The 18,028-nt window shown below is 38.8% G+C and overlaps 1 protein-coding gene across 3 annotated transcripts in view; it reads left to right on the top strand.

Annotated features, from left to right (window-relative positions):
• Window positions 1-9,557: 9,557 nt before the first annotated feature.
• Window positions 9,558-18,028, top strand: part of bean1 (brain expressed, associated with NEDD4, 1) — a 58,552-nt gene continuing 50,081 nt past the window's right edge. The window contains exons 1-3 of one of the 3 annotated variants that reach the window (XM_081352202.1): window positions 9,558-9,927; window positions 10,579-10,629; window positions 11,384-11,512. In XM_081352202.1, coding sequence (XP_081208328.1) covers window positions 9,900-9,927; window positions 10,579-10,629; window positions 11,384-11,512 — 208 coding nt within the window. In that variant the 5' untranslated portion in view covers window positions 9,558-9,899. Of the gene's footprint in view, window positions 9,928-10,554; window positions 10,630-11,383; window positions 11,513-18,028 lie in introns of all 3 variants that reach the window. The other 2 variants (XM_081352201.1, XM_081352203.1) reach the window with 2 other exon arrangements.

Below are 18,028 nucleotides of genomic sequence, written 5' to 3'. Positions count from 1 at the left end.
ATCAAAGGGCTTTCTTGCAATGAACACAGAGATGATGCTATATAATGAGGAAAATTAATATGATTTATCATCACCATTTTCTTGTACTGTCTTCTAAACAAGTATTATATTCAGTAACGCTAGTTACACATCTGTGCAAGAGTTTGGGGTCAGTAAGACTGAAATAAGTATTTTTTCTTAACAATGCAGCATTTATTTGATCAAAAATGATCTCAGAATATGCAGACGTTTCCATGAGAAGGGGAACGAGGTGCTGCATCGTGTTGTTGACGCTATGGGGAATGGCATCACAGCGTGGCCAGTGTCTGAAGCATGTGTAAACACACAGCAATAATCATTGGCAGACAGCAGTCCATGACATCACACACAGAGTGCCTGTCTATGCGCCATAGCAAGGGAAGTCATGGCTAGTACAACCTTCCTTCCTCCTTTGCGGGACAAACCTCTGCCCAAAGCCCCAAGAGCAGTACTATAAGGGGGGATACACAACATAGCCTCGGGTGTGCTCTGGTATCCCTCAAATATTGCCATGAAAGCTCTTAGGGTGCAGGGTGCAAAAAAAAACAGCCAACAAAAAAAAAAAAACTCCGTAATTAGAACCTCAGCGTAGACAAGCAGTGGACAACTACTTGTTTTTCTTAAATGTAGTCCAACTCATAATGCCCAAGCTACAACCTTCAGTATTGCCAACGTCCCTACCATTATTCAGAAAAGGGAGGCAAGCAAGATAAGGAAATATTGCAGTTTGCCCAATAACACTTTTCAACCAGGCTCTATACCCCAAGGAAGATACAGGGAAGCTTATGCCCTACTTAAAGGAGAACTCCGGTCAATTTTAACATTGAGCTCATTTTTTTGTAAATTTGGAGTGCTGTCAATACAGAGAACAACGACAAAAATCGGTGTTGCCTACACCGTGTTATCCTCTTTTTAAAATTTGCACCCTGTTGACTTCAATGGGGCAAATTTTAAACCTGCTTTTAGCCTCTTAACATCCTTGATGTGTCATTACAAGTGTACAGCTAATGTGAGTGATTCCTTCAGAGTGAACATGGGTGAATCTGACTGCAATAGATGTAAAAGATATTAATAAAAATTATGTTATTTCAGCCAGCGCACATACCTGTATTTACATCCTGTTTTCGGTCGAAGTCCATAGTAATCGATTGTCGAGTTCACACGCATAGGTTTAGTTACCTATGATCACGCGTGTGAACTCGACAATCGATTACTATGGACTTCGACCGAAAACGGGAAGAAAATACAGGTAGGCCTATGTGCGCTGGCTGAAATAACATAATTTTTCAATGTTCAATGTTAAAATTGACCGGAGTTCTCCTTTAAAGACCTCAATGTAACTTAGGGCGAGCAGCTCATACACTGACTTGTCTATAAAAGTACCCATCCAGGGGAGAGCGTACATCCCTACTTCACAATCCAGCAATAGTTGGGAAGGGAGGCAAACAAAATACAGGGGGCACTTGCAAACTGCCCATCATAATTCATAACCTGTATCAATCCTAAGGGGGTACGATCTTTGTGTGACGTCATGGACTGCCGTCTGCCAATGACTATTGCCATTTCACAAGTTCACACTTAAATATAAGCAGATATAGTAAAATATGCATATTTGGCATGCTGTCGTCCGAAGAGAGGTCTCCTAGCTTAGAATTTGGCCCAAATCCAGAGCACTGCCCCACCCATGTATAGAAGAATGGGCTAATACAAAATCACAATCTCACATGAGAATACTCACACACTCCCCATCCGAGCCCTGTACAGTTTCAAACAGATATGAACAGAGATACGGAGGAAATATACATTCAAATCACAATATTGTCACATTTCATCATTTATGGATCATTTAGTTATTTATTGAAACAGTAAGTGAGGATTCGAAATAAGAAAAAAAGCTTTCACTCTAAGTGCAGTTTGACAACGTGAACACAAGAGGACAGCACAATGTCAACATTTTGAACACCTTGAAAGCACAGACAATCCATTTTATTTATGCAGTACGAAAATAAATTATTTTATACAACAACGAAACCTAAGGAGCATCAGGACTATTTTGTGATTTCTATTTATTTGTTTTTGTTTGTTTGTTTGGTTGGTTGGTTGGTTTGTGGTTTATGGGCATACATTTTTAAACAAAATTATTAACATTTGTTGAGCTAGGACGGGTTAAATTGAGCATATAGTATAGTGACAGTAAAGACATCCATAATGTTACAAAAAATCTATTATGAAAAAAATGCTGTACTTTTTAACTTTCATCAAATAAATATCCACAAATTTCCACAAAAAATATTAAGCAGCACAATTGTTTTTTGTTTGTTTTTTTACTGTTAATAATAAGAAATGTTTCTTGAGCATCAAATCATCATAATAGAACAATTTCTGAAAGATCATGTTACACGGCTGTTTCACAGTATTACTGTTTTTACAGTAGCCTATTTTGCAAATGCAGCCTTGGTGAGCATAAGAGATTTCTTAAAAAAAAAAAAAAAAAGAAGTATATAAAAATTTACTGACCCTACATTTTGAACAGTAGTGTGTCCATGCAGGAAGAAATGTAGTACAATGGATGTGATCACTGCTAACTAAATACACTCACAGTTTTTTTTTTACAATACACCAGTAACGTTGAGTCTAAGGAATTATAGTATCATTATAGAAGTATAAAGAAGATAGCCATTAAAGAAGATCAAAGTAAACGTGTTTTTTGTTAATGAATTAACTCAGGTAATCCAAACACAAACAAAACAGTGTGTCATGCTCAAACAATACAGGACAATAAACTGAAGAAACTGAGGGACTTAAATAGGCATGGTGATGAATTCAAATGCAAACAGGTGTGTTCTAATTAGTAACATAATGAATAACCATGACAACTAAAGAAAAGCAGGATCAAGGGAACAGGAAACTAAGAGAAACTAAAAGTCCATAAAAACGAAAGTACACTAATCTAAGAAACACACTAATCTTGACATAACATCCCGCACCTGAACAACTAAGGAAGGAAGGGAGGGAGGGAGGGTAGGGGCTCTGCAGAGAACAGGAACTAAGCAGGGACGTCAGCCGGAGAAACCATTAAGGTGCTGATGGTGGAAGGAACCATGGAGGAGTATGCGGTCGATGAGAGCCCAGTTCAACACAGGAGACAGCCAGAAGAACTGATGGAGGGAGAAGCCATGGTGGAGTTTTGAGCCCAACCGACAGAGATGGTACCGGGAGATGTGGAGGCCCAGGTGTAATCCGATGGACTGAGAGATCAGGCGACACTAATTGATCAAGAGACCAGGAAGTAACGTGGTGACTGAGGCCTCATTTACACAAGTGTGTTTTCGTTTCGCTATGGTTACACCTGTCGTCTACTCTACTCTGCCCTCGAAAACAGAGACTTTCGAAAACGCTGTAGACCCCGCTTTAGTTAGTTGCATTTCGGTGTAGACGGACCAAAACGGAGACTTTTGAAAATGAAGGCATGGCTTCCCCACATTACGCTACCAGAACATGACAATAAAGGATCAGGGCTGCATTTCCCAAAATAATCGTAAGCCTAAGTTGACCGTAGAGACCATTGGTGGCTATTGTTCCACGATCAACTTAGGCTTACAATACTTTTGGGAAACGCAGCCCAGAGCCGTCTCTATCAATGCCTCTGTAACATACCTTCCTCAACGGCAATAACATGGAGGCGGAACTGCATGCTTTGCTGACTTTGAGGTCCTTTTTAGCAGCCATTGTGCAGTTAAACTCTGCATTTTAATACTGCAATGCTGCATACATGCACAAGAGGCAACTATTTACATCTGTATGCGCATGCCCAGTTTGCATGAACGGTCATGTGACATGCGTTTTCAGTTGTGTAGTGTGGACGGAGATCGTTTCTGAAATGCAGTGGAAACGCCAGTATAAATGATGATCCTTTTCATTTTAAAACGCCGTTTTAAAACAAAAAATATACTAGTGTAAACAGGGCCTGAGGCAACAAATGGTGTGAGTGAGGACAGAGGCGGAAATGGAGGGAAGGAGGAGCCCGACAGAGCCATGGGGTGGAGGAATGAGGTGCAGCCGAAGGTCCAGAAGTCCATGGCGACAGTAGAACAACGACTGACAAAGATGGAGCAGGTGGGCAAGGAGTCAGGGTGGAGCCTACTGGTTGACGGGCTGAAGTGGAGCTGAGGGCCCGGAGGAACGAGGCGGAGACAAGGAATCTTGAGGCGGAGACTGGAAGCCCCAAGGCGGATCCATATTGCATGGCGGAGCCAATAGAGGAGCCAAATGGCTAAAGGAAGCCAGCGGTGGCGGGGCTGAAGGAATGGCTGGCTTCGGTGAGGCAGGCAGGAGAGAAGGCTGGGTGTGAACATCAATGGCTACATTTACATGCAACCAAATAATCTGTTAGTAATCGAATTGACGGCTCAATTGGACTGAAAAGCCTTTATGTAAACACCTTAATCTATCCGATTGAAAAGGGTGGTTTATTCCTTTTCTAATCCGATCGAGAGGACTTGTAAACACTTGATCGGATTGAAAACCGAAACTGAAAGGACTGCACATGTGCAATGACATCCCAACTCATCTGGTGACAAGAGCACATTGAAAACGTAAATAAAACACACTTATCATGACAACACCCAGATACACTAATTTGAAGTCAGTAAAATCTTTAAGTGCGATTGTTTCATCTACCCTTGTCTCTACCATTTGGATTGGGAAAATAAATAAATTCAGTTTAATGGCTTCAAGAGTGAGAGAACTGAGGAGTGAAAGTGAGGATTAAGAAAGGTCAGCAAATCCAAGGAAATGCCTTTACCTGTTTTAACCTTCTCGTATTGTATGTCTTCTCTCTCTTGCACTTTCACTCTGAGTGTATTTTAATGAACATACCTCTTCTTACAAAAATGAAAATTTGGCTACACTAAAGATGATTTTCCTGATAAAAGAATGTTACATAACCTCATCCAGAAACACTAGTCCCTGTCACCCCTCCCTCCCCCCTCCCTCCCAGCAAGCCACAATGTACCTTCCACTCTGATGCCCTCACAGAGAGTTCAATCAGATGTCTTCCTTGGCTTATGTCATATCCTTGTTACACACTCAAAAGGGCATGCATCCCCCTTTTATCTATCTCACTCTTTCTCACAAACACATCAGGGACACCTGCATATGTCTCTCTCTGTCTCTTGTGTGCATGTGGATCATGATCTTTGGTCTTTTTACCATCAGTAACAGCAACACTGAGAATCTGAGGCACTGTTTACACCCGATATTAAGATGCATTTGGTCATTTGGATCACAAGTGGACGACGCTAAATACAGGTGTAAACAGGGTCTAAAAGGTTTTGAGCTTCTCCACTTTAGACCACTTCCAGAAGTAATCGAAACTCCCAGGGGTGCTCTGGGTTTGTGCCAAATTCCGAGCTCGGAGTTCTCTCCTCGGACAGCATGCCATAATTTACGCATAATTTATACTTTATCTGATTATATGTAAGTGTGAACTCATGAAAAGACTATGGCTGCATCCAAAATTGCATACTTTCTGAGTAGGTACTTATTTTGAACAAGTATTAACTTTGTGACCGGAAACATTTTCTTTATAGCATGAATGTGTAAAGTATGAATGTAATCTGGACGTACTACATGACTACGCCATGCTGTCGTCATTGTCCATCGTATGCACACTTCTGGATCTCCCCGGAAGTAATAAGTCATCCGGGTATACTTTTTGCCTAATCTTTAATGAGTACAGTGAATTCAAACATACTTCATCTATATTGTGGGGAGGTTTGTGATTTAAGATTTTCATATTTAAGCTTATCACAACGTCCATTTCATGCCGAATTTAACACACCTAATTCAGATCATCAGCTTGTTATGAGAGATTTCCATGAACTGAAATGAGTATATACAGACATACAAAATGTGCAGTTCTGTGGGTTTGAAATCCAGGACTGAAAGCAAGAGCCATTCTGGAAATTGGTGATATGGTGATAACCATAACATCATGATTTTTAATTTTGTGCAGTTTTCAGTGAATTTGCTTGTAGACTGTGGTTGTCATTTCCTTAAATATTAATCTGTGTGTACAGAACATATTTAGGTGGAGTGTGTGTGTGTGTGTGTGTCCAGGGTGACACAAACACATTAGCTCAGAAATACAAAGACAGGACTAATAATAATAAGTCTGTTTCAGTAAATTATGCAAAGCGAATGATGTATGGCACAACACCGCTCATGCCAATAAAGAGGGGCTGTTGAGATTTGAAACAAGCAATGGCAATTCATCTAATGGCTTGTGCACATTCTGTTCCCATTTATATCTGCTGAGCTGTTGCATTCTTAAATCCCAGAGGTGTGATCTCGTACTAGTGTAAGAAAGTGATTCACACTTTCACTTAGAAAATGCTGACCTGCTGTACTTTACCTCCACTGAGATTTAACATCTGCAGAAAGACAAGTAAAGTGAATGGAGCTTTCCTGAGTTGCACGTAAACCATAGTAAAGTTATAAAAGACAATGACAGATATACAGCTACTTTGCATCACACCACAGTATGCTGTTGTTCCTCTTGCCCACTGTTCTATGCCTTTGTGACTGTTTTCTCTACTTTTAAACTCTTTCCTCATGGAACTAAAATCCCAAGACTTGTTTAAATGCCAATATACATGGCACTTTCATAAGCACCCTCCTCTAGTCTGTCTATACATGTCAGAAATTAAGGACAAGATCTTGTTCTCAAGCTCTTTCACAGTCATAAACCAACATGTCAAGTAAAATTTTAATATAAGTATACAAGTATTACTTTAATATAAATATTGATTTTTATGTTATTATATCTGGCATTAAGAACAGTGAAGAGTAAATTAAAGGGATAGTTCACCCAAAAATTATATTTAACCCATGATTTACTCACCCTCAAGCCGTTCTAGATGCATATGTCAATCTTTTTTCAGACGAACACATTTTCAGTTATTTTAGAAAATGTCTTAGATCTTTCAGTGGTTATAATGTGAACCTATGGGGTCCACCTACGTCACGACGCTTCCTACACTACGTCCTACGTCATACGCCAGCATCCATCTCCGTGAACACGCGTCGACCGCTACCGGAAGCCAGTTATTTTCGTTTATAAAGTTTTAAATATGTATATTTTTACGACAAAACCGCACGGATTACCCTCAGAAGGCCTTCGTTTATCCCTGGAGCCAGATGGATTACTTTTGTGAAGGATGCATGCACATTTTGCGACTTGAAGGAGTGGACCCCATTACTTCACATTATAACCACTGAAAGACATTTTCTAAAATAACTGAAAATGAAGAAAAAAAAAGAAAAAAAAATGTCATCATGTTATACCATCCATTTAACATTGTCTGTCACAGAGTATGTGCTTTTTTATGTATGGAATTGTTTTCTGAATTTCAACTTGCTTTTGTTCATCAGTATAGAGCCATTCAAATTTGTCAAAAAGTGCAATGAGCTTTGACACCACTTTGATTTTATTTCAAAATGTACTGGAATTACAGTTTTTCTTAATTGATTTGACACATTTCTCCAAACTCAGGTAATTGCTCTCAAAACAGTTAAAACAGTGAACAAAAATCACAATCAAATTTACAAAAATCACAATCATTTGTGTACCATTTTTCCAACACAGCAAACACAAATCTATTATTTGTTAAATTCTCAATTGCACATGGAATTCTTTTTTCAACTAGCCCCAGTTGGGGTTAAGAAAAACAACAAAAAAGAAGAATAATGAGAAGGGGGAAAAGAAGAAGTGTAACAAGAGGTGGTGGAGAGGGCAGTGGAAGGGAATTAATGAGAGGGAGAGGAACAGAAGAGAAAGAGCTGAGCGGAGAGGAATAGAGGGTATAGGAAGAGGAGAAGAAGCTAGAAGAGCTGAGGATGTAGGAAGAGGATGTGATTGGCCATCGTGCCACAGTCAATGTCCCGGCACATACAACATTAGAAAGGCTCCTACATTTTTTAAACTCCCTCAGTGAAAACCACTTTCCACAGGTGGATCAAGAGCAAATGGAGCGAAATGTTGTAGTTGGGACAGTATCCAAATCCACCAGCACTGGTGCAAGAGTAGTTTGAGCATACTTTTCAGGATGGTGTTCCTTACACCATATTCTCCTTTCCTGAATCCAGTTGAGGAGTTCTTCTTCTCTTTGACATGGAAAGTATTTGATTGCAAAATTGCAACCATTACAACCAGTCATCTTCAAGCGATGGAAGAGGCCTGTGGAAAAGTTGAGGAAACAATGATGTCAAGGATAGATTCAGCATTCACTGCGAAAATATATGCTGTGATGTTGATAAAATTCTATGGTCAAATGAAAACGTATTGTTATACAACTAAACTTTTAAGAATATGATTAAAGAACATGCAAAACTTGTATTTTCATTCATGTTTTTGTGCTGAATTTATCAAATCAACAGAGAACACGCTTGTAGTTTTGATTTTTGATAAATGCATTAAATGAAGTGCTTCATTATGCAGTGAATATTGAACTGTTTCACCAACAGTGTGTTTAGTTTGCTGTGTTAATTGTTTTAAGAGCAACCACATTCATTTGGAGAAGTGTGTCAAATCGATTTAGAAAAACAGTTTTGGGGTTGAATTTCTTTTCTTTTTTTAAAAAATGCAATGCATTAAAATTTTCTAGCTACAGTAAAAGTGAGGTTGTCCAAAGAAAGACTTTCACAGCTGAGAAATGTTTTTTTGAACACAATTTTTGTGAACATTTTGTCACAACTTAATGGCATGCCACTTGCTTGGAAATAGGCGTTTGATATTAATGTGAGTAATAATGTTTACTCACTCCCGTTTTGACCATGAATTAATTGTTCCCAGAACTTATTAAGGTATTTTACTAATTCACATATTTCTGTTGCAGTTAAAACTAATAGTTTTTTTTTTGTTTGTTTTTTGTTAACTGGGGATAGGCCACTAGTTCCCAGAGTGTGCATGGGATGAGAAGAGTAAATGTTGAAATTAAGCAATTTTTAGTGTGTGTTTGAGCAAGAAAGGAGAAAGAGGGTGTTATTTGGTGATCTAGTCTATCTATCTTTCTATCTATATGGAAATGTCAGTGGCACTGCTGTTGTTGTCCTTATTTTTGCTTTCTCCCATTTTTGTGTATAGTGAAAACAAATTGAATAGAGCAAAAAAAAAACATCAGTTCAGTCAAATAATATTTTTTGAGTGTACAGTATTATGTTGCTTTCTTTGATAATCCCTGAACAATACAGCACACAAATCTGCACTCTTAGCCTACGATAATAACAAATGTGCCGTGTTAAATTTAATTTGTTGTTTCAAGAAGCTCAACAGGAAAGTGAGCAGAGAGGAGAGAAGAGCAACCAAGGTTATGATTTTCTCTTTTATATCTATTCTATTGAGGCGTATTATTTACTCTCCAAGTATTCGTCTATCGCGAGTGCAGTGCTCTCTCCCTCTCTCTATAATGGCACAGCATCACCTGCCCTCATTTCTTTATTCAGAAAGCCTTATGAAGTGCCAGGAGACTCAGCCATGAGGTGGCGAGCAGGCGAGGATACACATACAGCAATTGTTAACCGTGATTTTAACAGTCTCTGTGAAATCGCCGCGATCAAGTAAGAAATCGTTTTGGAATTTGGATTCGGATTAAAGCGGCGTTTGCGCATCTCTGTCAGATGATTTGATGTGCGGCACGCACATGCAGTGAACGAGACAATCGACCGCGCGAGATATTTAGACATGTAGAGGAGATGAATTTGCAGGGCTGTGGTAGATAGGCTGAAACACGTGTGAAGAGGGTAGCAGAGTAACATTCAGCTGCAGCTCTGAGTCCACGGGCTTTGCAGGGCAATCAGAGAATCACTGACGTTTAACTTGCATGGGTCTATTTTCTTCTCTGCGAGCGGGTAAGTAGGTTACTTCACCTGTCATCTTAAAGTCATACAGACACGACAATTTTCGCTGTACTCTGAGAGACTGTGGTCTCATTTCGCTGAAATGTAAAGTGTAAAAATATTTTGGCATGTCACATAAAAAAATGGCTTTATGTTGTAACATCTATCTATCTATCTATCTATCTATCTATCTATCTATCTATCTATCTATCTATCTATCTATCTATCTATCTATCTATCTATCTATCTATCTATCTATCTATCTATCTATCTATCTATCTATCTATCTATCTATCTATCTATCTATCTATCTATCTATTCAGTTCAAAATTGGCTATTTTCGTAACCTAATAATGTTACAACATAAGGGTCACTATGTACCATTCTAAGTTTGTTGAATTGTTAGCCTGGCTCCATGGTAGCTTGTTGCTCTAGTCAGTTGCTCTCCCTTGGTTCTGTATGATTGCACCTGCACACACATCTGAGATCCCAAGATCCCATGAGATGCAATGCTGTCAGAGGCAACCCTGCAAGCAGGGATGCAGAATTAAAATAAAATAATAGCCTATGATAATGAAGTTAAAATGTCATCCCTCTCGTTTTGACTCTCTCTGTCTCTCTGCCCCTTTTAATTTCCAGTTTTCCTCTTGCACTGTCCTCTAGTTTTCACTACTTCTGATATAATCAAGCCTGGCAAGAATTACACCAAAGCATGTGAGTACATTTATGCATGCTTTCTCAAATGCATCCTGTATAACTAGGCGTAGTTGCTTTAGGTTATCTGGAGGTTAGTGTACACTTTATGTAGCCTATGCCATTCGATTATCAGCTGTTGTTCCATTTTAAAGATACACACAATTTGGCTGCAGTTCAATGGAAAAATCTATACTTTGAAGTGGGTTTCTGTTTGTTATTGCCCAGGAAATCATCCAGAACAAGAAAATTATGTTTTACATAATTTTTATTATAGTTATGGCACTGTTGTTTTTGAGAAGTATTGAATGTGATCAAATGCAAATTGTAAATAAATCATTAGTATCATGAATCACTGGTAAGATAAACTGAATTACCCAGAGTATTCATGAAGTCATCAAGTTGTAGATTTTGTTCTTTGCACTTTAATGAACCATTTTAAAATCAATCAAACTGTTTACAACTCAGTGCATACCGTATTTTCTAATCATCTCTTTTTTTGTGCAACTGGACTTATAGAAAATACAAGAATACGACTTATAATCACCTCAAGTAAACACTGCAAATTTTAAAATTGTGCTTGTTTTTGCATTGTATATGAGCTAAAGTGTTTAAGAGATGGTTAGTTGGTATAGGGTCTGTGGTCATATGATTGACATGAGGTGGGTGGTCCCAGGTGGGATATAGCCACAGGGCATTTAAACATCTGGGTGATCGTCACTTTCATACTTATTACATTCTTTCTCTCCCTTTAATCTCTCTCTTCTTCCTGCAGATGAGACCATCATCCTTCTTTGCAAAAAGGAGAAAATCAAAATTGGAACTTGTTTGGTCAATCGATTAGGATGTTACTATAAGAAAGACTGTGGCAGGGAGTACATGTTGATGAAACTGATTTGTTCAGGTAAGCAAAACATCCAGTTTTCAACATTCTGTAATTATAAAATGTATTCAAAGAGTGTGGAGATTTTTCTATCATCCTTTAGTGTCTCTTCCAGTCCATGATTTGTATCTCACCTACTGCTGGTGGTTTATGTGTTCCAAACACATCTCGGAGTTACAGACCACAATTTTACACAAATGTATAGAACAGAGGCTTCACACTAGGGATGCTAACAATGATAGATAAATTGTCAATAATAATTTAATTTGGTCAAATAAGAGAGGTAGTTTTGAGAAGCGTGCGGCTCGTGCAAAACACGTGCAGCAGACACACAAGCATAAATGAGGCGCGCACCATAGTTACTTATTATAAATGTATTAATAGGTGTGTTGGACTTGATGTGGTGCTGTGCATGACCAATCGTTGTGTATGACATCAAAGTACTGCGAGAGCAATTAGAAAGCATACGGAACCATCTGCTCTCTAATCGCTCTTGCGATATATTTATGTCATACACTGATCGGTCTGCACAACACCGCTTCAAGTCCAACACACCTAATGTCTTCAAGCCATGCAATTGATTAGTTTGGCTAGTCGTTTATTTCGAAACATAATTAACTGTAAGCCCGTCTAAATCGGTCCAATGGCGGTATCCGATAGAATGGGTGAAGGTTTCTGCGCGTTTCTGTCTTTCCTTTCACGCAACACAACAAGATTAAATGAATTACATTTTCTCATATGTATTACCTCGTTATTTCATCTGACTCCATAAATGAAAAAGGTTTTAATGATATCCGAGCATCATTAAAAGTGAGCGAATGTTTGATTATTCCTTTTAACTCTTTACTTATATTTTACCAGTTCATATTAGGAAGCTACGTTGCTCTGAGGTCCTCACGCCTTCTGTTTAATGCGGGTCTTACGATCACAAGCTCGTCAGTTTTGGTCTCAGGACAGAGATAATTGGCTATATACCTGAGATTGGTCGCATTCACGCTTACACAATCAAATATACTTTGGGATAGCCCCCGTGATTGCATACACTTGAAATTAAAGTTTACTTCACCAACATTACTTCTCTTATAATAGCTTTGGATTGGCCATGCCGTGGTTTCCCACGTACACTTATCTAAAGTAACATTAAATTAAAACAGAGGTAAGACACACCCAAATTTAGATTGGTCAAGCAGCATTTTTGCTGTTCTAAACGGAAATTCAGTTCTTGTAATTCAGTTCAGTGTCTTGCATACACTCTGCATTACGGTCTAATTTGAGTAACAAATCGCCCTGAGCCTCTTGTTGCATTTCTTTATATAGACAGAACACAGACCTCCTCTGTGTGCAAGTTCTCTAAACTCTTAACTTTATTACCTTTTGGTTTACTTCTTTGGGAATGAGACATTTGTACTAGTCGCACAGAGACATTTCAAATGATACCAAACATGCATAATACTGTATGATAATTATTCACATTAAACCATATAGATTTTTGAGTGAATATCTGGTGATCTCAGCGTGAGAGAGAAACAACATGGGGGAGGTGATTGACTTGGGGATGCTAGTTTCTCAAGACAGAGTCAAATGTTAATTTCGAGAAAGGTCCTTTGTCTTCTCGAGGAGTGGTCGTTCCTCAACCAGACTGCCCGGCATTTTATAATTTCTCAATTCTTACATAACCAAGGGTAAAAAAAAAAAAACCACCAAACAATCGATTTTACTGAACATGAGAACTACTTGCATGTGTAAACGCCACAATAAATGTAAACAGAATAAACAAGTAATAATATCCTGGTTGAGAAGTGATGATTTCCCAGCGCTGTTTCAGCTGTGCGCTCCTATTCTATGGCGCATGGTAAATAAAGACTTGTCAATCTGAGTGATCAAACCAGTCCAAGCGCTCTCCAGCTGTAAAACACTGTCCGATTGGTCTCTACACATCGTCCCTATACCCTCTTTATCTACCCACCATACCCGAGATCCAGTTTCCATTGATTGAACTTTCAAATGACGTTGGAAAACACTGTGTCATGAACGTGACGTGATCAGATCCCGGAAGTCCTATAGCTTTAGCCAAACAGCATGTCATGTTACTCTGTGATCTACGCTTTGTCTTATGTTTTGTTCGGGCTCATTCGAGACCATCTGCTCTAAATAAAAATATGGGATCTACTACGGTTTACTAATGTTGCGGGAACTTACAGAACAAAACATGGCACAAAAGCATCATGTGTATACTGTTTACACAGGCATCGACGGCACTTTCTCATACAAGTACTTGGTTTAGTTTGGCCTCTTACTGAAACAAACATGCTCGTTGTATTCTGCTAGTTGAGACCTTTTCAATATGACACAAGTCTATCAGTTATGTATGATGATTTTACAGATCACATTTTCATTTAAAGCAGTTATATTTTCCTGCTGAAAAAATAGAGCAATTCTGATATGTTAGAAAATTTAAAAGCACTTGTTAAGGTCATATTCCCTATATTCACTAATGCCAATCTTCTAAACTTTAAAACGACACCTATTTTGTGTTGGTTAAGCAAGTGGTTGTTAAGTAACATGATAACTTAGTAGCATCCCTGGCTTCGGATTTAAGACGTTAAGGATAACGATTAATTGTTTGTTAATTTAAACAACAATTGATTATGGGAATTTATGTAAATTGACACCCCTACTTCACACACTTGTAATGTTGATACCAGTTTTATCCTGAGGAATAAATAAACAAACCAAACTGAAGGCAGCTAGCTGGGGGTCGAGACAGAAACCATGGCAACGTGGCTCCAAGTTGTGATTCAACTGAGCTATCTTGACACTGAATTGATTAAGCAGGGTTGGTTTAAAGGGAGCACTTTTCTCCTCAGTTTGTCTGGCAGCTTGAAAGAGCTCAGAGTTACAGCGCAACACAATATAAAGCATGTAAACTACTACTCAGAGTGCCAGAAATGTCATATAAGAATGAGAATTTAAATGTTTTCATACATATATTTGACTGAGAGTGATACATCTTCTCGTTGAATTACGTAAAGGCAGGTTGTCAGCCATCAGGGATCATTCTCAACCCTGGGCAAACAAATCCAATAATAAAAAATAAATAAAAAAAAAGTTTTGCTAGTTGATTCAATATTAGAAAAATGGTTCCTGAATGTTAATGCATGCTCAAGGGACTGCAGTTACTTCTTTTCCTTGCAAATTTTTAATCAGAATATCATCTTTTGTTATTGCTGTAATTATTATACGAGACCAGTTTTGTGAAACCTGAGGCAATGTGTATGAGATAGATGTGACCAGTAAAGAAAAAAAAAGAACACGAAGGCAGCAGGCTACTGCAAACGCTTAGGGGTTTATTTCTACAGAATGTGGTTACAAAAGTAAAGCAAATGTTTACCCAACTGAGGTAAACCAAAGTATTTATAAAGAGGGGGGGAAAAAAACTTAACTAAACATGAGTCACTGCATTTGCCTCTCAAACAATTACAGAAGATAGTCCTATACATAAATGAAAGAAAAGGAAGCGAAATTGTCCTTGGAGTTCCCCGGGGGAGAAACCAGAATGGTTGCGGCCCGATCATTGGCTGGAACCGTATACATCCGAAGTTTCCGTCCGAACCCCTTTTGACGGTGCACCAGCTCACGGGACTCACACGTAACAAACTCAGCAAACTAAACGTTAAAGAGTGTGCGCACTTAACTCCAAACGAAAGTTTTAATATAGTTCATTAAACCAAAATAATGTTGGTGTGCATTCTTTACTGTAAACAAATTCCATTGAATAAAAAGACAAACTGACCTTACCCAGGCTCAACAACATCCGCCACATTCTTCCAACTGACATGTACCCCCGGTTTCACAGACCAGACTCAAGCCTAGTCCCAGACTAACATGCATGTTTGAGCTGTTTATGAAAGCAACTTGCACTGGCATATCTTAAAATGTATCACTGCCATTGTTTTATCTTAAGATGCACACCAGTAATGTTTTTTTTTTCTTTTAGGCACGTTTATAAAAGCTAATTATATGTCCCAATTGAACTAAGGCCTAATGCTGGCTTAATCTAAGCCCTGTCTGTGAAACCAGACCATTATCTTGTTCGCTAAGAGGCCACCATCCTCTTTTAAACACCTTTGTAAGGGACAGGCAGTCCCTTTAGCCATAGCGCGTTTAGGGCATCTGCTAATTAGGACTGACCTTTAGTTAAACTGTTTACCGACACAGGAAATTGTATCTACTTACACTGATGATGTCACAAGGCTTTCAACACGTAGCAAAAGAACATGACGTTGTATTTTGTTTTACCTTACTTCATTGATTTAAAATCAAGGGCGGGTAGGCCTACTATGATATTAGACTATATAGCCTATAATAAAAGATAATGAATTTCAAACCTGAACCAAACATATTTTTATTCAAAGATCAACAGTCTGTCATTAGTCTTTAGTCTGCCACAAAAAAACAACAACATTAAAATCATGAACTCAAATGTCATTGTGAAAAAACAAAAAACAATGACTGTTGTAACAGTGCGTAAATTAGACCTTTCAGGCTATAGCCTAACGCTAATACGCTTTATGCCAAAATTATTATTACAACTAAATTGTCGGTCATTAAATAAGAAATAAGAAATTTAATTTTGCACACAGTGCTGCGACCAATCAATCACTCTTTACGACTGGCTGCCTGCACATTCACTGTCTGCTGCAACTTGCGCTCGATTATCAATGCATATCTAAATTTGCGCCTACTGTATCTTTGTAGAACTTAAAAAAAAGAAACAAAAAAGATGCTGCAGCCAATGAGCAGCTGGCGGGGGCTGGCTACAGGACGTCTCAGCCTCCACGGACAGTTTTTAATGTTTTATCAGACAATAACTACTCAAGATTTTGCTTTAGTATAATTTTTGGGACAATTAGGGCCGGATTCGGGACAACAGCTTAGATTTCGGGACGTCTGGTCACCCTAATTGCATCGTGTTGTGTTTGTTAGGAATTGTGTATAGAAATGGGTAAGGAATGATGCTCTGTGAGAAATGTAATGTAGTGGATGAGACAGACTGAGATATTGGGCTATATTGAAATATAATCAGTTTTATTGTAATGTATAGAACCCCCTGCATGTATTCATTAGCATGAATATTTTTCATCATTAGTATTGTCAGAATCTTTCAGAATGATATTTTCCTGAGGTAGTGGTGTGTGGCACCTGAAGACAACCTGTAGTACCTTAGAGTTAGATCCCTTAAAATATTGAAATGTACCGTATGTGTCTTACTGCTTTCCCCAGATGTTAAAATTTCATGTGCAATGCAGAAGCCTGCAGGTCGTAGGGCTCTGTATCCTTAAAAATGCACTCACATAGAGTTGTGCTCTCTAGTCCCTCCCCTCAATTCACTCTGATACATGATACATTGCTCATCTATCCAACACTTTAAATGTCACAGTAGCCCTGTGGTCCCTGCAGCCAGCTTTTTTCCAAGCTCCCAGCCCCCACAGTAGAAGAAAATAACAAGAAATAAAAACTGATAAAAACCTACATTGTTTTGGCTGTCAAGGACCAAAGGACAAAAAAGCACTATAAAAGTATCATAAAAGTGGGCCATAGAACTTGTGCATCATAATGCAGGTATTCTGAAGTATTACAATAGCTTTGTACAAAGAACAGACCAAATGTAGGGTGTTATTCATTGAAAATATTCATCATCAAATCTTATGGACAACTTTTATGCTTTTTTCCCCCATTTTTTGTAGCATGACATATTATTTTACCTGGTACATACTGTATTTCATATTACTTACTGACCAATTAGAGTTAGTATTGATCAGCAGGTTGCCTGCTGTGTTACCATTTCCTCTGTTCCTGATGTGACCTTCAGTCAGGCAGTGTCTCAGCTGGTTAGATCTGTGTGTTGCAGCCAGGTTTCTGACGCTTGCTCTAGCCCACTGGGATGCCCCTGCTGTGTGTGTGGAATAGCACACCCATCATACCTCTCCCTGCATCATTGGCACAGACAACATCCACCATTATTGCTACTACAGCCCACTCATAAACACTCGCCCTCCTACAGTCATCCCAGAGGGAGGCTAAAAGAAAACAAGAAGAAAGCAAGATTCACAGTGGTGAAAAATGTTGCCGTTGTCGTTGCATCAGTCCTTTAGATTCATGCGTGGTTGCTTCTATTCCTGTCAGACGGCTTTGCGTGGCGACGTACGCTGGCTAAATGCTCTGTCTTCAAAGTCGGCGCCCCAAACTTGGTGACTTTCATGGCTACTTTTAAGTTCATGCAAATCCCAGTTGTAGAAAGGCTTTGTTTTGTTTGTTTCGAGTGCATTTGCATTTTAATTCTAGAGCGAGAACGAAGGTCTCTCCTGCTGCTGCTCGCATAAACGCTTTCAATTAGATGAGCAACGGGCGGCTCTGAGTTTTGGGTTATCAAAATAAACTTTATTACAGCCTTTCCTGAGGAAGAGTATACCCACACTGACATACTTCCTTGAGTTGGCCATGCTTTAGCACAGTTGTCAATGTCAGTGGTCCACA

Source organism: Scardinius erythrophthalmus, assembly GCF_964197995.2.
Source record: "Scardinius erythrophthalmus genome assembly, chromosome: 2".
Taxonomy (NCBI): domain Eukaryota; kingdom Metazoa; phylum Chordata; class Actinopteri; order Cypriniformes; family Leuciscidae; genus Scardinius; species Scardinius erythrophthalmus.
Note: the sequence above shows the minus strand (reverse complement) of the source record. Positions and strands in the feature narration are given on the sequence as shown.